At 48.3% G+C, this 27043-nt stretch overlaps 1 protein-coding gene across 1 annotated transcript in view; it reads left to right on the top strand.

The window, feature by feature from the left end:
* Nucleotides 1-25981, top strand: part of NMNAT2 (nicotinamide nucleotide adenylyltransferase 2) — a 146694-nt gene extending 120713 nt beyond the window's left edge. The window contains exons 7-11 of the mRNA XM_039252998.1: nt 899-943; nt 5510-5586; nt 18880-18981; nt 19121-19188; nt 21604-25981. Of these exons, the coding sequence (XP_039108929.1) occupies nt 899-943; nt 5510-5586; nt 18880-18981; nt 19121-19188; nt 21604-21706 (395 nt within the window). The 3' untranslated portion in view covers nt 21707-25981. The remainder of the gene's footprint in view (nt 1-898; nt 944-5509; nt 5587-18879; nt 18982-19120; nt 19189-21603) is intronic.
* Nucleotides 25982-27043: the final 1062 nt, after the last annotated feature.

A 27043-nucleotide genomic window follows, 5' to 3' on the forward strand; every position in this document is an offset into this window, starting at 1 on the left:
CACATGCCGAAGAGTTTCCAGGGCCCGGACTCCCCCGTCAGGTCTTCCCAGCTCCCGCAGGGCCTGCGCTCTTGCCGATAAGCTACGAACACACACGATCCTTCTTTAATTTTCTGTTTCTGGCTGTTCCCTCGAGGACTCAGCAGGGATGAGAATATCCGAAGTCCGTGGGGCTCTTTCAGCGTCCCCCCAGTCCAACTCTGCAGAAGAGCTGAAGGCCCAGACCTCATTCTTTTGACTCTTTGGGGCTGATTTCTGCCACTCCTGAGGTTTCCATTTTCTGGCATCTTGAAAAGGAACTAAGAGGGATGGCAGAGGAGGAAAGGAGACAGGGGACCAAGGTGACACCTCTGTTGTTCAGTGCACACCGTGAACTTCCATGCATTGCACACTTAAGAGCACAGGTCAAAGTCTCTTTCTTGTCTTCCACGGGCATTTGCTGTATCTGCCACATGACAAATCTCAACGTGCTCAGTCTTGCTTGTTCTTTGAACCTCTCTAAGGAGAGAGGGCCACCTCCTTGTGACTCTGAAAGCTGTCTCCTGAGGTTTAGAGGACATTGCTTTTGTGAACTACCTCCCTAAAATAAAGAAACAGAAGGTGCTCAGCATGAGCGGGTTTGTGTTCGTCATTGGCTTCCCCCAGAGAAGCTAATTCTTAAAGTGTCAGGGACGTGAATCCCTGCCCTGGACTGTGAGGAGATGCCCCCTCTCCATATTAGGCTGGACTTCTCTCCATTCACTGGACTCAGAGGCCCCCCACGCAGGGGGCAATGGGCCCTTACCCCCACCTACTCCATCCCAACCCACATACTCCTGAGGAGGCCCCTGGGTGGACCGTGTGCTGGGCAGCTTTAAGTCCGTTCCCTAATGCTTCTCCGTCCCTCTTTCTTCCCTAGACGAGAATGCCAATCTGGGCACGGTGATGCGGTACGAGGAGATTGGTAAGTGCGGCTGGAAAGGCGTGAACACTCGGAGCCTCCTGCCTCCACGGGGGGCAGAATGGGGGAGGGGAGAGGCTGGAATCCCCAGGGTTCTGTTTGCAGTATGGTCTCCTCTCCGAATGACTGTTCCAAGCCAGATCATGCTTTTGGTTATCTCCCGTCTGGCCAGCCCCCAGGGGGGGTGACTGGACGGGTTGGCAATTTTGCCTTCAGAGCCTCCTCTCCCTCATCCGAACTATGTGGACGTTAAGCTTCAGTTCCAGCCAGAGAGGCTGCTCTTTTGTCCGTGACATTGCAGGAGACAGAAGAGCTCCCCTGTCTTCCTTATCTTCTTTATTTTGTGAGCTTGGGGGGCAAGGAGCAGAGGAGGTTGAGAGCCACCTCCACCTACCCAACCCCCCCCCAGTCTCGGGTAGAGGTTAAGGCATCCACTGTCTGTATGAGGGCAGGGGTGTGTGGGCCCAAGGCCAGACCAAGGCGGGGTGGTGGCTACACCGAGCTGTCAGATGGGAAGGAGCTGACCCGTCGGTGGGAAGGAGCTGAGTCCTGCGTAACCCTGAGGAGGAACCCGGAAAACTGAATTCTTTCCAAGGTTCCAGAGTGGGTGAGAGACACAAGTGTGTGAGGCTGAGGAAGGAACAGACAGGTGCTTGGACGGAGCTGGTGTTGGTACAGTACCAGGGGACAGGGAGGGCCAGTGACAACTGGGATGCTTGGTGCTCTAGCAGGAGGGGCAGCCTGGTGTCCAGCAGACACGCCCGACCAGCCGCGAAGATCCTCGAAGCCATCCCTTCCTGGTGTTCCTCTGTCTAGGGCTGAGGGTCAGGCGCTCCTGCCGTGACCTTGGGAGCCTAACATTGTGCCTGGAGCGTCAGGTTCCCCTCCCGCAGGCCCAGCCGATGTGACATCAGTTCCAAGGGCCTCTAGGGGTCACGTCCTCTGATCTGGGGAGCAGCGTACCTGAGTTAGTGCCTACTGTTTTGTTAGAACCATTTCTAAGAGTTTCAGGAATTGGGCAAACTGGTTGTTAAATGCAGCCAATACCAAAAATTAAATTATATTCATTAGTGAATAAATTGTATGAACAACAAAGATAGCAGCTATTCAAACCTCCTTGCTTCTGAAGTATTTTCTGTATTTTAATGGCCTTTATTTACCAGCACTTCACGGTCTTAAAAAGAGGCCACTCAAGCCCCAAACACCCCCGAGGCAAGGAGGAGAGCACAGTCTTGCACCCCTGACTCCTCCTGCATTTCCACTCCAGCCCGAGAGCTACCTTCCCGGGGAAGCCTTTTATTTTTATTTTTTAAAAATTTTTAACGTTTATTTGTTTTTGAGAAAGAGACAGAGACAGAGTATGAGTGGGGAAGGTGCAGAGAGAGACACACATACACACAGAATCCGAAGCAGGCTCCGGGCTCTGAGCTGTCAGCACAGAACCTGATGCGGGGCTCAAACTCACCAGCTGTGAGATCATGACCTGAGCCGAAGTCGGACGCTTAACCGACTGAGCCACCCACCCAGGCGCCCCCTGGGGAAGCCTTCTTGAGCAGCCAAGCTCAGAGCAATCTCTAGACTTTTAACTGTATTCAATGTATGTTTCTCTGGCTCCTTGTTCCAGAAAGAACTGATGGTGTCCAGCTTCAGCCGCCACTTTGGTGCTTTCGCCGCACCCAGGGCTAGTGTGCTGGGAGCTCCCAGTGCTGCAGAGAGGCAGCGCAGAAGGTTATTTGCACAGTGAGCTGCGTGGCCAGCCCCCTCAAGCTCCTGACCTCACTGCAGCCTTGTGGGGGTCAGGGCCAGCCTTACCCCATCTCACTCTTCTTTCCAAGAGAGAAAAGCTGGGTGGCCACAGCCATCAGGACAGATTCAGGGCCTGCTGTGATACAGGTGGCCCTTGCCTCAGTGTGCAGGGAGCTGGAAAGGGCCCCAGGGCCTGGGCTTCACATAGCCAGGATTCCAGGGAAGGGAGGGTGGCGGGACAGTGCTGATCCCGCCTCCTGGCTCTGGATCCCTGGAGGGGGTGAGCTGGGGAGGAAGGTGGAGCAGGGAGGAGGTGGGAGGAGGCTGCTCTGCCTCCAGACTGCTGTTCCGGGAGCGCCCTGTGGCTCACGAGTCCCCTTTCTGAAATCCCCTCGCACCTCACGAGAAAGAAAAGGCCACTTTTCTCTTAGCTCAGGTAGCACAGAGGGCTTCATTTCCATGTTCTGCTCCTGGGGGCTGCCCCAGACCAAAGGCTTTGTGGGCTGAAAACGGGCGCATTCACCTCACACAATAAACCAGGAGAAATCGCTGCTGCCCCCCAGCGGCCATATGTGGGACCCCAAGCTCCGCTAGGGCCTCTGGTCTGTGACAAACGCATCTGTTCTGGTCCTGCAAGAAAAGGTGGAGGCCCCACTTTTTACCGGCCTGTGGTTTGGCTTAAAAAAAAAAAAAAAAAATCCAGGGGCGCCTGGGTGGCTTAGTCGGTAAAGCGTCTGACTTTCGCTTAGGTCATGATCTCGCGGTTCGTGGGTTCGAGCCCCGCGTCAGGCTCTGTGCTGACTGCCAGCTCAGAGCCCGGAGCCTGTTTCAGAGTCTGTGACTCCCTCTCTCTCTGACCCTCCCCTGCTCACGCTGTCTCTCTCCCTCTCTCTCCTAGAAATAAAACATTTAAAAAAATTATTTTTTAAATTAAAAAAAAATCCAACATTATACTCAAGTGGGAAAGTTTGGGAATAGAAGAGAGATTCATTTCTGTGGCTGTAGAGCAGGCCTTCTCAACTGAGGACCATTGACATTTGGAAACAAACGGTTCTGTGTTGTGGGGGCTGCCATGTGCATTGTAGGATGTTCGACGGCGTTTCTGCCCTCTGAGCACCTGATCCCAGGAGCACACCCCTCTCCCCCATTTGACAGCCAAGTTCAGCTCCCCCCACCCCTGCCATTCAGAACCACAGACATGGAGAGAGCCACTTCCTCTAGACAATGCCACCTGACTGAAATTTTAGGCAATCAGGGTTATAGAGCTGCAGCTTCTTTCTCTTCCAGCGGAGGACTGCCCTGGAACTCAGTGGTTCCAAATGAGGCATGGGGAAGAACAGGATCCCAGGAATGAGCCGAGTCTGGCTCCTCCTAGCCTTGCGAAAGCTGGTGCATCTCCCCAGACAGGGCGTTGGAAATCCCATGGCATAACATGGAAGGAGGGAGACACCAGTGACTGGGACAAGCACTTTCCCCAGCACCCCCATGCTGCAAAAACAAAGGCCATGATTGTCGGCACAGCAGCCCCAGTCTGCCCGGAAGGCTCTTAGCAGCTTGTCTGCATGGCCTCTGTGGTCGGCTTGTCTGCTGTTCACTTACTCAGTACATCCTGAGTGCCTACTGTGTGCAGGTCATTCTGGCAGGCCGTGGGGTTGGGAGACGAATTAAGGTCCCTGCACATAAGCGGATGATTGGGCTACAGGCTGGCTTGGAGAGGAGGAAAGGAGAGGCTGCAGGAATATTTAGGAGTTAAGACCCCCGGGGATGGGCTGCACGGTGGGACAATGAGATACTGGCACTGTCAGCAGCTCAGCAGCCTTTCTTTTTTGTACCATCTGGAGACTCCTGCAGCGGGGACAAGTTCACCTTCTGAAAGTCCTTGTCAGGTCCCCCCCGAGCAGACTGTGGGGTCAAAGGCAGGCAGCCCTACCAAGCGTCTCTCAGCCTCAGGGTCCAGGGAGGCAGTGGTTTCTGGAAGGCTCAGAGCAGGGCTGTCTCACGGTTTCAGGCAAGGTGTCCAGGGCCGCGGCCTCTTCTTGGAGGCCCAGGAGGCCTAGGAATGAAACACTCCACACCGAGTCACACCCTGGCAGAGGTCTCTCCCTCCCTCAAGTGTTCTGAGAATCTCAGGATTCTTTTCTCCCCATTGCTCAATGTTAGTTTGCTGCCCGTGTTGGTGAGCCTTGCTGGGATACTTTAGGAGGGAAGGCAAAGAGATAAGCAGGAAAGTCCACCTGGGAGGGGGGCAGGGATGGGCTGAGCCTTCGCTTCTCAAGCCCTTTGCTGAGGACGGTGGCCCCGTAAAGAGAGGACATCTGATTCATTCAGCTACCGCATGGGTACACACTCAGTGTTCCCTCAGACCCCATCGTGTTGGCATTTGTGATGAAAGACAAAGCCTGCATAATGCACAGCGGCAGAGAAGCCGAGCTCTGTTGACACTGGAGTTCGATATGGAGCAAAAGAGAGCGCCCCTTCGACCTTGGATAAGGCACAGAGCTGGTTCCATCCCTGTTAGGATGACCGGCCATCCTGGTTTAGCACAGAAAGACCTGCGTCTCCAGAAACCCCTCAGCACCCGGCAAACTGAGACCCTGCCTGAATGGGTAATTCCTCCCACGGGGGACAAGAGTGGTCTGTAAATGAGCCCGGGGGAGTGGCAGGCAAAGGCTTCTGCACTGTACACCCCGTGGTGCCGGAGGGCCTGGAAGAGCCGAGGGGGGAGGGTGGGTTGGAGCCCCAGAAATCGCTGACTTCTGTATTTCTCAGGGGAAAGGCTGGGAGTCTGCATTTACCCTTTGCAAACTTTGTTCCCCTCCCCAGAGCTGCGGATCTTGCTGCTGTGTGGCAGCGACCTGCTGGAGTCCTTCTGCATCCCGGGGCTCTGGAATGAGGCAGATGTGAGTAGCAGTGCTAGGGCAGCACCGCACACAGCTGCCGCGGGAAGGGTGGGGAGGGTGCACTGGGTTTCGGCCTCTGCTCTTCCCTCCTCCCTACCGCTTCCCCTCCCCACCCCCACCCCAACCTGAGTTTCCCATCTCCTCGAGCTCCCAGAAGGACCATCCATTCACACCACTATGGGAGAAAATTCTCACCTACCCCAGGCTTTATCTCTGACTGTATTCTTACACTCGCTCCTCCTCATGCTTGCTCCTTAACGCCCCTGGGAAGAAAGCAATCAGTCACAGAATACCTTCTCCAAGCAGTACTTGAGTGTGTGTGTGTGTGTGTGTGTGTGTGTGTGTGAGAGAGAGAGAGAGAGAGAGAGATTGCCTTGTGTTTTGTTTTCCTTTGATTCCTTTTGAAGGGGTAGTAAATACCACCCTAGAATTCCCTCAACAAGAAAAGAGGGGTCAGGAGGGGAGGCGTGAATGGCAAAAGGTCAGTAGGATCCTTCTGGCAATTGACTGGGGATAGAGGGAAACAGGGAGTTAAACTTGTACCACTTAGAAGCTGAATCGACTTCTTTTGTTGCCAGATCTGATGGTGATGGCCATAAACCAGCTAATTCATTAGTTACTCAGCCTTCATATGTACATTCGTTCTTGTTCTTCTGCTGATTCATTCATTGAATAGCCTGAGCTATTGCTAGCTCTCAATTCCAGAGCCCTGTGCAAGCTGGATTCTCAAGGCAGTAATTCCAGACCCGGCGCTTTCTTTATTAACTTGTTGCGTGACCACATGCAAAGCACTCGGCTCTTGGGGCATCAGTTTTTTCCAGTCTTATTGAGATAGAACTGATATGTAACATGGTATTAGTTTAAGATGTACAACGCAATGATCTGAGATACGCACATACTACAAAATATTATCAAAGTTAACATCACAGTACAACTTGGTTGTGTTTTTTAAATCTGTAAATCTACAGAATGTTATCTATCACATTCCAGCATTTTTTTAAATATGCAATACAGTCCCTACCGCTAAGTATCAGGTGGCAAGACATATACCTATGAAATTGTTCATGTGCAGGTATATATATCTCTGGAAAAGAGAGGGAACATTCAAGACCAGACTCGAGATTCTAGTTCTATTCCAACATGGCTCGTGACAAAATCTATTTTGAGCTCCAGTTTTTCCCAGCTCTAAAATGGGTGTGATAATACTGCCTACCTCATAGGATTTGGGGAAAATTAAAGGAGATTGTGTATCTAAAGTGCCTAGCCTACTGCCTGACACACAGCTACATGCAACAAACATAAGCAAATTCACCTAAAGAGCCTCATAGACATCCACACAGATATTCCAGGCAAGTGCTGTGGGAGGAACAGGAGGGGAGGGAGAGTTTCCCGGAGGTGAATTACACTGTGTGGGCCTTTCAGCTCCACCCCTGGACCTGGATTTCTTGGAGGGGACATTCCAAACCTCCTTTCAGTTCTGGATTAAGTGGCTTAATTAACTTTTACTTTCCTCTGTACTTCACAAGGTGCTGCGAAAGTAAACAGTCATGTGGCCCAAGTTGTGTACAGATCTCAGCAGAGCTCTTTCAAGAATCTAGGCACATCCGGGCAGCTGCAGGGGGGTGCATCCATTGGGGAGGCCTGGGCATTCCTGTAGGGTGAACTGGGTGACTGGGGGCAGCCTGAAGGGCCGCTGACATGAGCAGGGAATCTCTAGGGCCCCGTCTCGGGGGCAGGCCCAGGCTTTGTGGAGCCTGAAACTTAGGGCATTTGGGGCCCTGGAAGCCCAGCCAGTCCCTCTCTGCTCCTCCCAGTTAGATCGCCGATTTCAGGTCCTCTGACTTCTCTCCAAAATGGCTGCTCTCGTGGTCGTCAGATCTGACGTTTGAAGACCAAGAGAAGGAGCCCCACGTCTCTCCTCTTCCCATTGGGCCCTGGTGCTGAAATGACAGGTTAAGACAAAAAATTAGAGAAACCAACTGCTGTTGATTTACTGGGAATGTGACCGTGAAGGTGGAGCAAGACCTTTACTTATTCAACTGTGTTCTCCCTTGGTTGGGGACTCTGAAGACCCAGAGCAGCCAGAGTGGCTACTCCCAGAGGGCACAACAAGGGGGCCAGCCAGAGTCCACATCTTTGCTGTCAGGTGGTAAGAATTCTAGTCCACAGCATAGGAAGCAGGGATTTGGGTGCTCAAAGCACCCAAAGCACTCCAGAAGGCTTTCTGGAGCCTAGGGCTCTACCTCCCCATCCTCTCTCAGCCAAGTCCTCGCTCCTCTAATTTAACCCACAGCCAATCCTTAGACTCATGGCACCTGGGGTAGAGGCAAAAAATAAATAAATACAAATCAAGGAGCTGTTTCCTTACATAACGAGTGTGAATCTCGACCCACAAAAGAGGTGTGCTAGAAATATCACCTCTGATTTATTTAAATCAAATTAAAATTCAAGTCCAAATCTATTCCACAGGGTTGATGGGAAGTTAGTCTCAGTTATTACTGATTAGCAGAATCTGAAAGGCTTCTGTGGGCCCTGAACATGAACATTAGTTCATCAGGTTCCCCACAGACATCGTCCCTGTCTGGACCTTTGTGGTCACTTGAAGATGGTGGCATTTTGCAGGGCTCATGGCTGAGTCTGGAAGTCCAGTGCTGGGTCCCCCCTACCGATGATGACCAGGCCCCATTTTCTTCTGAGGTTTTGCCCCAGGAGGCAGCAGGGAGGAGGGAGTGGCTCTCACAGATCTCTAGCTTCTTTCTAGAAGCGGGGGTGTGGTGGGCAGGGAACGGCAGAATTCTTTCTATTCTAAAGGAATCTTTCCGATTTTCTCTCCTCCTTGGGATATCTAGAGAAATCTTTTTAGTGAGTTTAAATCCACTGACTGCAAAACATTGTTTTCTGCTCTGCAAATTAGAGAGCTGGGTCTGGTAAAGGGTCTGGTTCTCTGCTAGAAATAGGGTTGGGCTGGGTGGAGGGGATGTAAGGAGCATAAAACTAGTGACTAACTCAGTGGATTATTCCATTGGCCTTGTTTGAGGATGGTTGGATCTCAGGGTCTAGAAAAGGAAGGTCTTACTTTCAGGATGGGGTACAGGAGGAGTCCTACTTACTCTACTAGAAAGTTCTGCCATCTGGAGTTTGCCTGGAAGTACTCTATTTTAAGGTGTTCAGTTCCTAACCATGAGATGACCAGGTGTGAGGTGTACGAGACCTGCTTCTATCCCAGGTTTCATTCATTCATTCATTCATTCATTCGAGCCTTATCAGAATACATTGCTCTTCATTGCTTGGTATCCCAAATGATACTTGTTGGCCACAGACCTCTGTTTAGTGACCATGAACCTGAGCCCCTGAATCTGCCCATGACTGGGGACAGGAGGTGGGGAGGAGAGCCAGTCTCCTTGGGAAGCTCATAGGCTCTGGCTCCGCACCCAAGCCTCCCCTGTCCTTCAGATGACTCAGGATTCTGAAGGCAGGAAAGAAGCCACTAGTTTAGACAGGTCTGTGGAGAAATAGGAGTCTCTCCACCGTTCTGTAAAGAAAGCTCAAAGGGGGCTGTGGAGCAGCTTTGCCCCCAGCCAGGCTGGGAAGCGGCTTATTCGGTCTGTTCTGCAGTAGGACTACCAAGGCTTCCTCCAGCCCGGTCACAATTTCTACTTTCTTCTCCGCTGAATCCATCTAGTTCTTCCTATTGGGATTCCGGAACCAGTGCTCTCCACCCAGAAATATAATCACACAGCTAAAGGAACAACCCCACCTCCTAACACATCCCTTGGGTATTTCCTATTAGGCACAAAGACCCATTAGCCCACAGTGAATTCTGACCTCCTCTGACCAATGAAACACCCTTCCCCTTACATTCCAGAGGGAGAAAATTCCATACATATTCATCAAGTTTCTCTCCAAGGAATACAAAAGAGCTGCTTGTGCAGCCTGGCAGTTGGCTTTTTCATTCTTGGTTCCTGAGAGGATTCGAGATCAAGACTCCTGGGCCAGCCTGGGGGATTGGCACCCAGGCCCCCTAGCCCATCCCATCCCTGGGTTTTTATTACAGAGCTCGTCTCCCTTAGGAGACCTTATCTTTGCTGTGCCACATCCAGCCTCCGGCACCAAAGCAGGTATCCAAGCACGGACTAGGATCTGTGGGAAGTCAAGGCCAAAGGATAGAGGGTCAGCCATGGGCACATTTGTGAACCAGGAAACTTACACTCACTCCCCTCCCCCCAAGAAAACCCATTGTCTAGGGCTCTTATGCTGTCAGCTTCTTTGTCCATCATATTGTGATGGAAGTCCGTCTGGCAAATTAATTCCAATTCAAGCATTCTTTCCTTCAGTCAATCTTTCAGTAAATACTTACTGAGTGCCCAGTACGAATATAAGCATGTTATTTGTCCTTAAGGCACTTGCAGTCTAAAAATACTTTATTAGTTTTTTATATAACATGAAATAAAATTGTACAAAGCTTAGAAGAGTTCCTGAACCTCGTAAGCACTCAATAAATGTTGGCTGTTATTCATCTATTGGTTTTAAAATATTCATTGAGTACCTACCAAGTGCCAGACATTCATTGTTCTAGGGCTGAGTGAACAGAGAAAACACAATAGACAAAGTTCCCCACTGTGTGCACTTTAGTTTCCAGTGGGAGAGAAACACAATAAACCCTTTGACTGTTTTTCATGGATTAGCTCAGTCAACCCTTAGCACACTCCTATGAAGGGGCATCTGTATTCACATGTACAGATGTGGACACCAGGGCTCACATGGATTGTGACTTGTCCAAGAGCACATGGCTGTTAAATAGCAAAGCCCAACTTCACACAGGTCAGTAGATCCCTAATCCATAAAAGACAGACAATGAGAAGAATTATATATATATGTGTGTGTGTATATATATATATATATAATCGATGAAAGGCTGTAAAAGGGGAACAGGTGGGCTGGGTTTTGATGGGCAGGATTGGGTTAAGTGGGTGGAGAGAGGACTCTCTGGGTTGAGAGAGAAGGCTGAAAAAGATCTAATGGTGAGAACAAGAGCTTCTGGGGAGATGGTCCTGACTGGTTGAAATAGAAGGTTTATCTTGGTCTTTATTTGAGAAACTTTTGACTTTTCAACAAGTAGGCAAATTCATTAAGTTCAATGATTAAATGTATTAGCTGCTTTTGAATGTTATGTGCATTTTAAATGAGCAAGCATTAATAATTAACCCAAAGGAATAAAAATCTACAGGTAGAACAGTAGGCACCAGAGGTAGTAGACAGATGAGGAAATTGTCTTTTCTTTTTACTTCTTGAAACCCAGCATTCTACAGGCTGGCTCTGATTGGCTGTATCCTATATTTTTCCAGCCAACCAGCCAGGAGCTAACTGCTTCCTACATCCACAAGCTATGGGAAAACAACCAAAGAAAATAAACAGAGGAAGAGCCTGGGGCACTAGCCACTCCAGAAGAAATCCCAGGGCTCCAGGACTAATAGAGCAAAGACAAACATTTGGTCTTTCAGGCTCAGATGGTTTTTATCAGACAGTCCAGCCCCAGCCAGGAAGCCCGATGGACACTTCCACCCGGGGGATTAGGCCTCCACGCTGATAAAAAAACCAATGCCGAATTTACGGGCTCTAGGGAAGGAGGCTTATCTCCTACCATGGGACATTCTGGTTCTCGTGTGAAAGATAGCATTGGTTGGGAGTTCAAGCTTTTAACTTGATTCTGGAATCTCTTGCCTTCCCACACCCCCAGTCAAGTTGGAAATGGGGATGGGGATAATTTCCTCTGGGAAACCCCTCAGAAGGATCATTCATTCCTTTGCCCTTAAGAGAACCATTGTGGAAATGCCTTCCCACTTTCTCAACTCTGACCATACTAATCTCTGCCCTGATTTCCCTCTATAGAGAAGAGAGGCCAGAACAAGGGTGGAGGATTCTTTACTGAAATGGGAGGGGCAGATTTCAGAACCCCCTAACCCACTCTGTGGCTTCTGCCAGACACCTCTCCCTGCATCTTTTGCAACCCAGTTGGAAGGATACAAAATTACATACTCCAGGGGGCATTGTAGAGTAAGGAATTGAGAATAGCCTGTGATAAATCTGGAGGAAAAATAAGATAGAATATATTTTCAAGCCAAAAAATTTCAAGTAGCCAAAGTGTGAATCTTAGAAAATGGATGTAGAATAGGTTTAATGTGGCAGAAAGAGACTTTAAAGCAGACCAGAGTGGGTTCAAATCCATGAGTGTCTCAGGTCCATCCCTGGACGTGCTCATGTGGAGAAGAAACAGAAGTGAGCCCAAGCCACACACGTGCTGTTTTCTTATTCACATTTTTGTTTATGGTCCCTCCCTACTAGAGGGTAAGGTCTAGGAGTACCCTTTACTTACCTATCTTATTTGGCAACACCAGGATAGTGCCCCGCCCACCATATACACTCAATAAAAGTTTCTTGAATGAAAGAATGAAAGGGTACCCGAGTACGGCTTGGTTGGAGGAGCTTGGCCTGTTAGATAGTTTAACTTCACCATGTGATGTGGCCCAAACTTTTACCAGTTACCCACAAGACATTAAGCACTAGAAGACATTAGCCACTCAATAGTAACCTGCCCTGGTCCTTCATAGCAAGAGATCCAGTTGAAATAATTAATCATTTGTTTAATGCCTCCTGCTAGTGATTGATCCAGGAGATGAAGCCATATCTGTCTTGTTCAACCCTCTGTCCCTGGTGCCCAGGAAAGTACTTGGCTAAGAACACAGGGTACCCCCAACTCAAAGCATTCCCCAAATCTGAAGTGCAGATCTTGAAATTCAGCCTTCTGGATAAAGTCCACATTCCTTCTAGGAGATCTGCCGCCTGGGTCCTCATGAGCGTTCTCTTTCCCAAGGCCAAGTTGCTTCCTGCCTCAACATGTCTCATATCCTTCCTTCAGATTCCCCACATTCGGGGAAGCAGAGTCTACCCCCTCCCACTTCCTCTCCCCATCCCCACCCCTGCCTTCCCTGGGGAAACTTTGACCAGAGGATGAAAAGATATAATCAAAAAGCTGTGCCCGAGAGCAGGAAGTTGAAACAGGATGAATGTCACAGGCCCCCACCTCAGACACGACAGACCAGAGCTAAACCGAGTGGGCCACTGTATGCCTGGGGCAGGTGGGGGAAGATTGTACCCTGATCCTGCCAACTGTGCTGTGGCACTATGGGATCACATTGGTCACCATCGGGAAAGGGACTTGCCAACCAAGACAGCTCTGCTACCCTGGCTACTCACCCACATCCCCACTCCCAAGGCAAGACCTGCAGAGAACTTTTCATGAACATGCAGGAGACTTTAGTCGCATCATGCTCGAATAAGAGCTCCATTCCAGGGGCCTGAGCACACTCCAGCAGCCTCCTTGGGCAGGCAGAGCCTGAGCAAACTCTGGTTTCCTGGGGTCAGATGTCTGCCCCCCAGGGCTCAGTGACCTCCTCATTTTTGCTGGAATCCTCAACGGGGCTTGTCTCAGGCATCTTTCACTTTGACCTCCTCCCAAACCAAGCCAGAGAATTAGCAGCTTAGGGAACTGTCAGTGTGACTTAAAGCTACAGTTTCCCAAGAGGTTGGTGCACATCAGAAGGATTAGAAAGCTTTAAGAGAGAGGCTGCAGCCCCTCCCAGACATGTTGTATCAAAATCCTTGGGGTAAGGTCTGGGGGAATTCGCTTTTGTTGTGAGTTTTAAAGCTCCCCCAGGTGATTCCACTCACCAATCAGATCGAGTGTGGGAACCTGCAAAAGTAAGCTCATCTTTACTTACCGTAGGACCTGAGAATCTATCTTTCGTCTAACTTCTTTGGGCCTCCCAGAGCTCCCATTAGGTAGCATGGGCTCCTCGCCAGATCCCAAGACAGGGCGACTTTATCGGCTAATGCCTCAGAGAGGGCTGCCAGACAAGACTCTGCAGGAATCTATTTATTCAACAGCATATATTAAGCATGTTTGAGGTGCCTGGTTCTTTTCCTTTGAGACAGCGATGACTAAAACACACAAACTCCCCTGTCCTCATGGAGGTTACCTTTATAGGAGAAAGGGACAAAAGTAAGGTTAAACAAAAAGATATGTATCTGAGGTGTTAGATGGACACAAAAGCTAAGAAGGGGTGTGAAACCTAGGAAGGTATAGGGACTGTGCAGGTGTGGGTAGCATGTGGGTCTGTGTACAAAGCGTGGTCTTAAAATAGCATGGTCTCACTGAGAAGGTGATATTTAAGTGAAGAGTTTTGAGTCAAGGAGCAGCATGATCTGTTTTAATACTTTTGGTCTGGCGGTTAGGAATAGACTGAAAAAGGTAAGAGAAAAACAAGGAGACCAGAGCAATCCAAGTGAGAGGCGATGGGGATGAATTTGTTTCCTGTTGCTGTAGGAGTGGCTTAAAACCACACACATTTAGGGGCACCTAGGTGGTTCAGTTGCTTAAGCATCTGACTTAGGCTCAGGTCAGATCTCAAGGTTTGTGGGTTTGAGCCCCACATCAGGCTCTGTGCTTGACAGCTCAGAGCCTGAAGCCTGTTTCGGATTCTGGGTCTCCCTCTGTCTCTGCCCCTCCCCCACTCATGCTTGGTCTCAAAAATAATTAAACTATAAAAACAATTTTTTTTAAAAAAACCACACACATTTATGTTCTTACCCTTCTGGAAGCCAGAGGTCCAAATAGGTTTCACTGAGCCAAACCCAAGTTGTTGGGAAGGTCACATTGCCTCCAGAAGCTCCAGAAGAGAATCTGTGTCCTTGCCTTCTCTGGCTTCTTGAGCTACATTGGTTGCCTTCCTTGGGTCATGACCCCTTCTTTATAACCTCAAGGCCAACAGTGGAGCATCTTCAAATCTTCCTCTGCTGTCTATTTACATCATCTCTCTTCTGTGTTAAGTTTCCCTCTGCCTCCCTCTTGTAAGGACACTTGTTATTGCATTAGCGCTCACCTAGGTTATGCAGGATAATTTCAAGATCCTTAATCATATCTGCATATACGTTGCTTTATAAGGTAACATGCACAGGTTCCAGAGCTTAGGGCCTCATTATCTTTGGGGGCCGTTATTTAACCTACCAAAGGAGGCATGGACCAAGATATATTTCATGGAAATGGTGAAAAATGAGCAGATTCTTGGATTTGTTTTGAAGATGGAATCGATTGGATTACCTTTTAGGAATGTGGGATGTGAGAGAAAGAAGAATCAAGGAAAATGCCAAGGCTTTGGCCTGAGCAATTCTGAGAAGAGAGTTTCTATTTACTGAAATGAAGAAACTATAGGAATGGGATTGGGGGGGGGGTATGAGGATTGATTGATTCACTGATTGATGTCAGAAGGTTCAGGAGCCCATGGACATTTTAGATTTGAGATGCTCCCATCTAAACAAGCATATTGAAAGGGCTGCTGGATATAGGAGTTTGAAGGTCAAGAGAGAAGCCTGTGCTGGAGGTATTAATTTGGGAGCTTTCAGGCTTTAAAACTGTGAAACTAAATGAAATCATTGACAGTGTGAGTATAGATAGAAAAAAAGAAAAAAAAAGAGAGAGAGAAAGGTCCAGGGACTGGGGGGACTCCAGTGGGTTAAGGCATGGGACATGAGAAAGAACCAGCACAGGAACCCAAAATTGCAGCTGCTGAGGTAGGAGGAAACCGGGAGAGGGTGGTCTCCCGGTCTCCTGGAGAGAGGGGCCAGGTGCAGACAGGACACAGGGATGGAGGGTGGTGTGGGAAGGACAGCTAAGGTCCTGCACGAGATGCAGCCGAAGGGACTGAGGGCACACCTCACCGACTCCAGCAGGTGACACCGCTCCCACCCCCAAATGCACACCGACACAAACACCCTCTAGACCCAGGGCCCTAGGGTCTGGCCAAAGGAGCAGAGAAGACCCACAGTCTCTGACGCAAACCCCTGCAGATACGCGGCTTGGGTTTGGTTAAGCTGTGTGTTTTGTCCTATGGACCCTGTCTCCCTTGCTCCATCTGCGACCCCCAGGGGACAGGTCTGTCACCCATTTCTGGAAGGAGAATACATCTCAAGCAGCAAGGTCTCCATCTGCTTGCCACCCACTGAGCCACCTGGCACCGTTACTGATTGGGTGCTCAGATCATTAGCTCCTGAGTGGGAAGCCGCAGATGTACTAATGTGAGCCACGGGGTGACCCGCTGCAAGGCCTGACTCCACTCTGAACCACGGTTTTCATGCTTTCAATGAGAACGCTCACTTCAAACAGCCCCATTTTTCATGCATCATATATATTCCAAGTTTTCAGAACCAAATTGAAGGTGATATGCCCTGTACACCAGGTATCTTGAAACATCTACATAGCCAGGAAGTGAGGAACGTCCACGCCCACCAGCTTGGATGGACTCCCTCCCCCCTGCTCCTCGCTCCTCTCTCCCCATCTCTCTCCCCTTCCCCCTTGTCCTCTCATCTTCTCCCTTCTCTATGTTACCACTTCCCCTGGAGGTTGTTTTTTTTAACAATCATTTTGAGAGAGAGAGCCTGAGGAAGGGAGGGGCAGAGAGAGAGGAAGACCAAGAATCTGAAGCAGGCTCCAGGCTATCAGCAGAGCCTGATGAGGGGCTTGAAACAGTAGAACAAGATCATGACCTGAGCCGAAGTCGGACGCTCAACTGACTGAGCCACCCAGGTACCCCTCCCCTGGGGCTTTTAAACGAAACTCAGACCACCAGCTATCAAGCTGGTTGTGTATTGGTATCACCTGAGAGATTTTAAAAAACTGTTGATGCCTGGGCCCCATTCCCAGAGATCCTGATTTAACTGATCTTGGGTGTGAGCCGGGCTTCAAGAATGTTGAAAGCTCTTCAGGTGATTCAAATGTGCAGCCAGTTTGAAAACCAGTGCCTCGGGTTACCTTCTGAGTAGTGAATCCCAGGACAATATTCTAAAGCTGTGGAGGAGGAGCTTGATCTACTCCCATCTCCTTGCCCAGCTTCTCCCTAACATTCCTGGTTTATAGGACAACCACTTGGTGCCAGTTTGCCCAATCTGAACACTGCCAATAGATGCAGCATGCTGTATAATGCTCTGTTATCTTCCAAATGGCTCGACCCAATTGGGGCTCTGATGCTCTATACGTAGCTTCTAACGTCTCTGCACAGCCTCCCTCCCAGGGTACCTTCCACCAGCTTTTTGTCTCAGCAATGTTGGAGTTCCGGCTGTGACTCTAGCTCCAGTTGTAAGCAATGGGGGAAGTAGGGTAAAGGTGAAATGCTGGAGGACATGTGTGTACATGTGCGGGCATGTGTGGCATACTCAACCGTAATCAATGAATTAGACTTAAAAGTGGAATTCTGCTCCTATGGAAATTGTCTGGGGTGCCTGGGTGGCTAGTCGGTTAAGCATCCGACTTTTGCTTAGGTCATGATCTCGCGGTTCGTGGGTTCGAGCCCTGCGTCGGGCTCTGTGCTGACTGCCAGCTCAGAGCCTGGAGCCTGTTTCAGTCTGTGACTCCCTCTCTCTCTGACCCTCCCCTGNGCTTAGGTCATGATCTCGCGGTTCGTGGGTTCGAGCCCTGCGTCGGGCTCTGTGCTGACTGCCAGCTCAGAGCCTGGAGCCTGTTACAGTCTGTGACTCCCTCTCTCTCTGACCCTCCCCTGCTCACACTGTCTCTCTCTCTCTCTCTCCTAGAAATAAATAAAACATTAAAAAAAAAAGAAATTGTCTGATACAGAAGTGGCCACAGTGTTCCATAATGTCTGCTTTTCTGGCACTTATTAGGAGGAAAAACCCGTGTCCCTTACCACTAGAGCAGGTCTTGCTCAATGAGCTACACTGCTTAGAAGCAACCTGTCTCCCCCTCCCTTCTTTCCCCATCTGGGATCCTTAATTGGCAAGATCTAAACAGTAATATGCCCGGGCTAGACCCAAGTCTATTAAATGTCATAACTTTCGGGCTTTTTGAAAATAAAGATTGGCACGAGTCTCCAGAAAGCAACTTGGTAATATGTCTTATGAACTTGAAATATGTTCATGAAATGTTCATATATATCAGTTTTTATCCTTTCATCTAATTATTTTACTTCTTATCCTAAGGAAATAGGGAAGTGGAGAAACATTTATACATGAAGATCATCAACAAAGTGTTATGTATACTTGCAAAAAATCAGAAGTAACTGTACACATTTTATAATGCCAGATTGTTTAATATGTCATGTATAACTTAGTACAGACAACGAAGTATGCAGACTGTTAAAACTTAATGTTTTCAAATAATTTTTAACAATGTGAAAAAATGTTCACAATATAATGCTAAATAAAAAGTACAGGAAAATGATTACTATTTTTAGTTTAATCTAGTTGTAGTTATATACACTTATTTGTAGAGTAGGAAACACTGGACAGAAATACACTACATTAAGAGTAGTTATCTTTAAAAAATTTTGTTAATGTTTATTTAGATTTTGAGAGAGACAGAGCATTGAGTGGCTGAGGGGCAGAGAGAGGGGGAGACACAGAATCAGAAGTAGGCCCCAGGCTCTGAGCTGTCAGCACAGAGCCTGGTGCGGGGCTCAAATTCATGAACCATGAGATCATGATGAAGTCGGATGCTCAACCGACTGAGCCACCCAGGCACCCCAAGAATAGTTATCTTGATTGTGTGATTGTGACTGATTATGCCCCCCCCCCCGAATTTCCCAAGCTTGTACTATGTCTATAACCAGAAAAAAACATTTTTTTAAATGCAAAGGTTTCATTTCTCATCATGGCAGCAAGCATTTATCAGAGGCTGATCTTAGAAGTGACCCCATAATAATCTTCCCATCACTGCCTGTGGGCACACAGGCATTCCAAGCCCTTCGCACTCTTCATCGCCCTTAAGGCCCCAGCAGCTTTGACATGGGGTGAGCCAGGGAGCTTCCTACCCTTCTCAGTAGTCCAGCTGGGAGCTGGGGTACACGTGCTGGGCAGCTGGACCTGTGTGGCCTGTGAGGGTGTCTACCATGTATGGACTATGTGTCATTCCTATTACATTTCAGCATAATGAACTCAACAGGAGCCTCGGGAATTGGAGAGGTCTTGCCCAAACATGCAGGAGTGCATTTATTCATTCAGTCTAAAGGTATTTATTCAGCATCTTCTGTGTGCCAGGTGAAGTTCCCACTCATTCCACGAACACTGTTACAGGTTCTTACTTGAAGGAGCTGACTGGTAGGGTTGAGAAGGCAAGCTTAGGACTAAAGCTTGCGGTTCCCCATGGAAGATCATTCCATTTGCTAAGTAGTTCCTTAGTAGGGGTTGGAGTCATGGTCTCACCAAAGGATGCTTTCTCTGTTTTTTCAGATGGAGGTGATTGTGGGGGACTTTGGGATTGTGGTGGTGCCCCGGGACGCAGCTGACACAGACCGGATCATGAATCATTCCTCAATACTCCGCAAATACAAAGTGAGTCCTTCATCTCCCGGCTGCTATAGCTCTGTGGCATGCTCCTTCTCTGAGAGGCCTGGGGGAGCTGGAGGAATGAGGGCACCCAAGGAGTTTAGTGTGAGGGGCTGGCAACCCAATTTCTCTGCTCTATCCCCAGAACAACATCATGGTGGTGAAGGATGACATCAACCATCCTATGTCTGTTGTCAGCTCAACCAAGAGCAGGTACGTTTGACAAACGGCCAGAGGGAACTTGGTCAAATGGGCTTACAAGTTTTATACAACTTTCCTCAGTTCAAGCTGACCCTTACATCCACTAACACCTGCTGCCTGGTATTCAGCCTTCTTTGGGGACTTCATGTATTTGTCTCCAGTCATTTACTTAAAAAATTTTTTCCTTAACATTTATTCATTTTTGAGAGACAGAGTGCAAGAGCGGGTGGGGCAGAGAGAGAGGGGGAGACACAGAATCCAAAGCAGGCTCCAGGCTCTGAGCTGTCAGCACAGAGCCCAACGTGGGGCTCGAACTCACAAACCACGAGATCATGACCTGAACTGGAGTCGGATGCTTAACCAACTGAGCCACCCAGGTGCCCCTCTAGTCATTTACTTTTAAAGGGGAACACATCCTTGGTTAGTTTTAGCTGGCTTGTGGGGGGAAGAGAATGTTTTAAGTTAGAGACTCTTTAGTTTGAAGTGTTTATGAAATACTGTATTAATAGGAGTATAAGCTAAGCTGCTATAACAAAAAGAGCCCAAATAGTCACAGTTTAAGAAAGAGGAATGTTTATTTCTCTCTGACTGAAGTCAAAAGAGATTGAATCTCTGGCGTCTTCAATGTGAAGCCTCTATCTGTGGGTCCACAGCTGCTGCCATGACTACTGGAAAGGGCAGGAGCTTGGTCTTTAAAAAGATGGCTCAGAGTTGCTCACATCACTTCCCCCTGCATCCCACTGGCTCAGCCTCAGTCACATGGCTATACCTCACTTCAAGGGAACCTGGGAAATAGACATTATGTGCACAGGTGTAAATACTTCAAGAGTAGCATCGAATTGTGAGGTGAGAGCTGAAACCCAATGGCAATGGCCAGTGAGGGGAGAGGAGGAGGATTTGGTTCCAAATATGGGTGCACAATAAAATTACCCCTCACACGTACGCAACGCCACACATTCCTGTGTCCCATTCAATCCCACTGGATTGGAATTTGTGGTGGATAGGCCTAGGAATCTGCTTCCGGGGGGATTCTGATCAAGTTGGGATTAGCGTTTGGAAACCACAGACATAGACCACTTTTTCTTTTTTTTTTAATTTTTTAAAATGTTTTATTTATTTCTAGGAGAGAGAGAGGGGGAGAGAGACAGCGTGAGCAGGGGAGGGTCAGAGAGAGAGGGAGACACAGACTCCGAAACAGGCTCCAGGCTCTGAGCTGGCAGTCAGCACAGAGCCCGACGCGGGGCTCGAACCCACGAACCGCGAGATCATGACCTAAGCGAAAGTCGGACGCCTAACCGACTAAGCCACCCAGGCGCCCCCATAGACCACTTTTTCAAGAAGCTTCCCTATGAACTGTTCAGGGAGCCATTTAGGGACCTAGCTTGCCTGCAAGATCAGAACGGTGTATGCATTGAAAAGGCGGCGAGCCAGCCGCTGAAGAGGTCTCACAGGACAGGGTTCAGATGCCTTTCAGAATCTAGGTATCTGGGGGAGTGTGTGCATTGTTTACAAATAGCTCCTTGGGGCCTGCCATTCCCAAGACCATCGCATGAGTAGAGAATGGAAGCAGCCAGACCAAGGCTGGAACGCAGCTGTGCAGAAGCCAAAATGGATCCCTGGAACCCTTTTGTACCTGGTAGTGCCTCCCTCCACAGCCGCCGGAGCTTGTGAGAAGGGCCTCAGAGGAGGTCACCTTCTTCTCTGTCAGGGCTCCAGTAGGAAGGAAAGGAAGCGGTCCATCAGGAGAGTCAGTCATCTTCATGAATGCAGAGACACACGAAGGACTGAAGTGAATAGCTAACACGTTGAAATCCCTACCGGGTGTTTGGACTATTCTTTTTTTTTTTTTTAATGTTTTATTTATTTTTGAGATAGAGACAGCGTGAACAGGGGAGGGTCAGAGAGAGAGGGAGACACAGAATCTGAAACAGGCTCCAGGCTCTGAGCTATTTCCTCAGCACAGAGCCGGATGCGGGGCTTGAACCCACGAACCGTGAGATCATGACCTGAGCTGAAGTCGGATGCTTAACTGACTGAGCCACCCAGGCGCCCCTGTTTGGACTATTCTAAAGGCTTTGCATAATGATGCATTGAATCCTTTTATTTTTTAGTTTTTCTCACAACCTTTTAATAACTGAAGGAGATAGATAGGCCCAAACATTACCCTCATTTTACAGGAGAGAAAACGGAAAGAACAGATGGGCTTAATTAACTTGCCTAGGGCCCCTCAGTTAGGAAATCGCAGGGCCCGGGTGAAATGGAGTCACCGAGGTGCCGGAGGGATCCTGGGGCAAGCGACCTTTTGCCCCATAGGGAATCCATTTACGGAGCCCAGGGGGAGGCAGACACTGGGGTGTGGGGTAAACCCTTCCCCTGATGAGAAGCGCGGGCAGGCCAGTCCTCTGACCGCCGTCTCTTCTCATCCAGGCTGGCCCTGCAGCATGGGGACGGCCACGTCGTGGATTACCTGTCGCAGCCGGTCATCGACTACATTCTCAAGAGCCAGCTGTACATCAACGCCTCGGGCTAGCGGCCACACGGCGCTCGGCTCCACTCTCCCCTCGTCCTCCGCCAACACACCGGCCCCTCCAGTCTCTGTCAGTCCCCCGTCTTCCTCCCTGCTGCTCCGTCTCCTCATCCTGACTGTTCTCCCCACTTGCTGACTCAGCCCCCCACAGTGTGGGGGCCTGCAGAGAACCACGGCATACCCTACTCAGCAGTCATCTTTGGACAGACTTTCCTCTAGTCTCCGGGTCGGGGGGGGGGGGGGGAGGGAATAGGGTGGGAGTTGGGGGGGCCGCAGTCCTCGGAGATGTGCTGGCGTCTGTCTCCCAGCAGGCTCTAGAGGGCGGCTCCGGGGCCCGTCCTCCCAGCATGCTCTGGGGAGGCGGCTCTGGCTCTCGCCTTCCCAGCATGCCCTTTACCACGAAGGGCTATTTTTCTTTCTGTTCTGTTCTTGTTTTTTGGCGTGTGTTTTGTGTTTTGTTTTTTTGGGTGTTTTTTTTTTTTTCTTCTTCTTTTTTTATTTTTTTTTTTTGGTTTGGTTTGGTTGGTGTTGTTCACTCCTCATAGAATTTGGATGAAATCCGTGTGCGTGGTTCTTTACGTTTGTAGTCTCGATGCATCCCTGTGGGGTTAACTTCCCTTATGTTAGGACACTGTAGCCAGCCTCAGCGCGCAGTACGTGCGTGAGGGCCGCAGCCGGTAAAGAAGGCCAGGCCGCCTCCACTTTCCTGACACTCCCTCCCCCACCTACCCGCTCACACCCCCCTACACCCAGACACCCCCCGACCGCAACAGTCTAGGGTCAGGACTGAGGCTTCCAGGTTCCAAAACCTGGGAGGCAAGTCTGGGAAAAGTAGGGTTTCTCAGAAGAATTCGAGTCCATTTCCTTAGCTTAGAAGATCATTTTCCTGACGCTCTGGGCCTGTGATCACACAGAGCCAGTCCATCGTCATATCCTGGTGGCATTTGTACAGTTCCTCATTTGGGCTCTGACTGATGGCAGAGTGGGTTCCCTGCCAGCCCGGCATTTCCAAGGAAGCTTCAGGTTACCACCTACGCCCCTGGAGGTCATGTCCAGCTACATTCCTGCATCAGAAAAGAATCACACATTCGAGGCCAAATCCCACCAGTGCAGTCATTTCTGAAATAAAACATGCCAGGAATTCACTCAATCCTAGAGATCTTTGCTAATTGGAATTATTTTTTTGCCTGTTTGGCTGGGAAATGCTTCTGTCGCGCTACAAGTCCAGGATGACCAAGGAGAGAGCATCTTGTTGCCCTGATGGGAACTGATGGCTCTCTCCCACTCTCGCTGTGCCCAAACAGCGGGTGTCTGAGGTCAGTTTCTTTTGGAGACAGTATTTCGGTCTTGTTTCTGGAGCTACTCATATCTCCTGCAGAGGCCAGAAATCACAGTCATCGCCTGAGGAAATATGTCTGGCAGGGGAATGGGTTCACAGAACAGAGATCATGGCAGGAAGGATATCAAGAGCCACTGAATTGTTTCATTCTTTTTCTAATTCCTTCCTTCCTCTGCTGCTCCGGGAAACAGTTCTGACAGACTGTTCTAGTTGTTCAGGTCTCATTCAAGCCCTGTTTTCGAGAGCCAAAAGAAAATTATTCTCTTCTGCTCTGTGGGTCTCATCTAGTCTCTGGCTCTGGGGTTTCTGGTTGTTTTCATGGATTAGGTCCCCAAGGGGCAGGATAATTTTGTCAAAATCTAGTGCCAGTGATGGTCCAGGAGGAGTGGGGTGAGATCTGACATCAGGGACACCATTCTTCAGCACACATTTTGTGTCTGTGACATTCTTCAATAGCCTCCAGGAAAAGGAACAGGATTCAACAGAAGAGCATGGTACAGCAGCATCTAGGAAAGTGTTATTCCTCTTGGATTATGGGAATAATCTCCAGAGGAGGGAATGAAGGTCCTATTCCTGGGTTTCAATATTTGGTTAACATCATGAAATAATAAATGAAAAAAAAAAACCATCTTCAGAGATTAGTTAATTCAACATTCTCCTTTAAAAGATGAGGCGCAGATATCCACTGGATTAAATGGCTGGCCCAGGGTCACGCAGCAAGCGGAGAGTCTGGCTAAAGGATATTGTTTCCCTGACCCTTAGGTCATTACACTCTGTTATCTCTGTCCCTCCAGTTCCCCATGACACTGACCAGGTAACATGTGTTTTCTACTCTTTTCAGCCTTTATCTGGCATCTTTCTCTTAAATTATGTCTCACCCAGGTGCTCCTATATGGGGCATTGCAAATGGCAGTCTTGACGGAGGGGAGGAAGGCCATAGCTAGGTTTCCCTTAGAAATCAAGAGATCTCAACAGCTTAGAGGAAATCCCAAAAAGTGACCTTCTGAATCCAAGAAAGGATTGATTGCTTTATGGAAGGCTAAGAAAGACCTAGAATGTTCAAGATGACACTAGAGAGAGACAGAAGAGCTTTGTCTAGGCAAAACAGTCCTAAGCCAGGAAAAGAAAACAGGGAACTGGATTCCCTGGAGGCAACATGGCATTTTTAAGGATGTGGAGTTTATCTATGGTTAGAGTTTAATGAGGATCTACATGAGCAGATCTGAGAAAAACCAGATGTCATTTGTCTCTGGTGTTGGTGTCCAGAGACACCTGTGTTGGTGTCTCTGGTGTTGGTTGTCATTTGTTGGTGTCCCCTGTTACTCTGCCGGGCTCTGTGGTCAAGCCCTGTTTAGTACGCAGTCCATGATAGGGCCCTGGGCTGGCTGGATACACTCAATGTGGGGGTAGGAAGGTGCATAGGAAGGAAAAGAACAAGGGCAATAAAGATGTCTGCGATGAAATGTGATCTTGGTGGATCACAGGGGTAGTATTAAGATAGCTTTCCTTTAATATACAGAAATGTGAATTTCCTTCTGGGCAGGATTGTCTATTCTCCAACCTGCCCTATTCTTCATTGCGAGGGGGAGGTCAGAGCCCCTATCTTGGTCTAGGGCAGGACACTGTGGCTGTGATGCTGCAAAGGCTGGCACTGGAATGACTCAGAGTTTGAAGTAGTGCCACAGGTGCCACAGGATGACCTCTAGGCCCTGACTTCCCCATCTGGGGTCCCACTTCTTCCTACAAAGGCCAACTCAAGGCTAGCATGGCTGAGAGATTTTCAGAAAGGCATGGGGTGCAATGATCATGTTAAGAGAGGTCAGGAGCCTCATTTCCTGCCTACCAATGAAAAACATCCCTCTTGCCCTTCTGAAAGTGGCTGATATGAGTAAGGAACAGGCAGGAGGGAAACCTTTTGTGCCAGTGACTCTCACCTCAAGGAGTGGCCCTCTGGGGGGCTCTGTGCTGCTACCTGGTACCTCATTCGCCACCCCCAACCCCAGGCAGTCTCTGGGGCCTTCTTGCTTTCATTTTCCTTGAATGTACATAAGAACAGGGGAGGAAAGTCTCTTACTGAAGTGCCTGAAACCCAGAGCTAGAGCTTCTAGAGACGCTATTCTTCCCATCTCCGCTTGGCCAACTTTCCCCAGCGTTCTCTGGTCTCATGCGTCAGCTTCTCAGAAAGAAGAACTCGCTGTTCTAATTAAGTAGAAAGTGAGACTCAATAATCAAACTGCAGCAAAAGGCAGAGAATTACAAGGAGATGTGACTCGTATTTTAACAGCCCAAATCTACTCTCCCAAACTGATAGGAATACACACTTTAGGGGACTAAGAGAGAGAAGCATGTTATTATATTCCATTCATCAAAAGAGTAATGCAAAAATAAATCAGTAGAATATGAAAAGCTCAGGATCTCTCCCAAGGCTACTGCAGGAAGGCCGACAGGTGAGATGGGGAGGAAGGACACAGGGACTGATTTTGTAGCTCTTCCAATTAGGATACCTGAGGAACAGCATTGTGGTCTGATTCATCCAGTCTGCACCTTCCTATAGCTGCCCAGTGAACTCGATTTTTCACGTGGTTTCTTTGTCGTGTAGGTTTGAAGTGTCCTATTAGCCTGTTCCAGTTACTTAGGAATGAGTTACACTCTTTCCCTTCAGTCTAGCCAGGGCCAGAACTCAGTTTGATCCAAACGGTCTCAAGGATTGGCATGGGGAGGGGGAAGCTTTTTTTCTGAATCACTTTTGGTCATGGAGTCTGCCATTTTGAGAGTAAGATTTGCTTTATGAAAATCAATTCATTAATAAAAACTACATTAAAGTTGCAACACCATTTCACAGTGAAATATTTTGGGTAAAATTTTGTTGCTAGAATAGTCACAGACAAGAATTTTATCAGCGAAATGTTTCAATTACATTAATAAATAAGACAATGCTACTCGTCTTGTGTCTTTGTCAAGAATCTCCTCTGTGAGCTGCAGAATGAATCACTTTTTTGTCATAGTCTTACTTGACAGGAGCCAACAGTTGCAAAAATGTTCTTAGAGTGGAGATCTTCTGCTTGATTTAGCTGATGCCACATGTGTAATATGAAAGTATATACACCCATACCCAAGGACCATAAGCAGGGAAGGATAATTAGCAAAGTTGTGAATTGTGCCTAAGAGTTTTCAATTTAAAAAAAAATCAGATCATAGAACCTACCTAACCTGCATTGTCTCATCTTGGTTAGCTTTGGCTCCCTAATGAAATTAGCTCTTTCTGAAACAAAAATGTATTTGTAAAAACTCAACTTGAATAACTCACTTTTGGTATAAGAGATCGTAAGTAAGACAAATCATTAAACTCTCAATTTGGGCAATGTAAACAGCAAAAAAAAAAAAAAAAAGAATAATTTGTTAATTGTTCAGTTCTGCTCTATTAGTTTTTATTTCATGCATAGTGGTGACATATATGGTGTGATGGTATAGATCTAAATGGTGACTGTCATTAGCTAGTATCAGCCATGATTCATAAAGTAAGATAGCAAATCCCCTGTAGGACCCTCATTTAGGGCTTAGCCACTTGTTTGTCAGATTAGTTGTGATTTAAAAAAAAATAATAATTTTGGTTCTTACTATGTGTTTTATTGTTATTGTTTAAGATCGGGATTAGTTAGCGTGGTGCATATCCATCTGGGTTTGGCGGCATATCATAATGATGCCTGATATGCCTCGTAAATTGATTACTTGTGTTTACGTTTGCTATTTTGGTCAGAAACCTAAACACTCTTTTCTATGTCATGAGAGTATGTAATGTTGAAAGCTTGTTTAAAGCCGGGCATAAACATTGGTTTGATTTGCTAACTTACATGAACTTCTAAAATATATGCACTATGAACTAACATACATGTACATACACATTTCTTCTCTTATGACCCATAAGTAAGCTTCAGAGCTTAGAAGTTTTTAGGAAGTTCCATGTAGTCCAAGCAAAAAAGAAAAAAAAAATTTTTAACCTC

The sequence above is a fragment of the Hyaena hyaena genome, unplaced genomic scaffold (assembly GCF_003009895.1).
Source record: "Hyaena hyaena isolate Hyena2069 unplaced genomic scaffold, ASM300989v1 scaffold_439, whole genome shotgun sequence".
Taxonomy (NCBI): domain Eukaryota; kingdom Metazoa; phylum Chordata; class Mammalia; order Carnivora; family Hyaenidae; genus Hyaena; species Hyaena hyaena.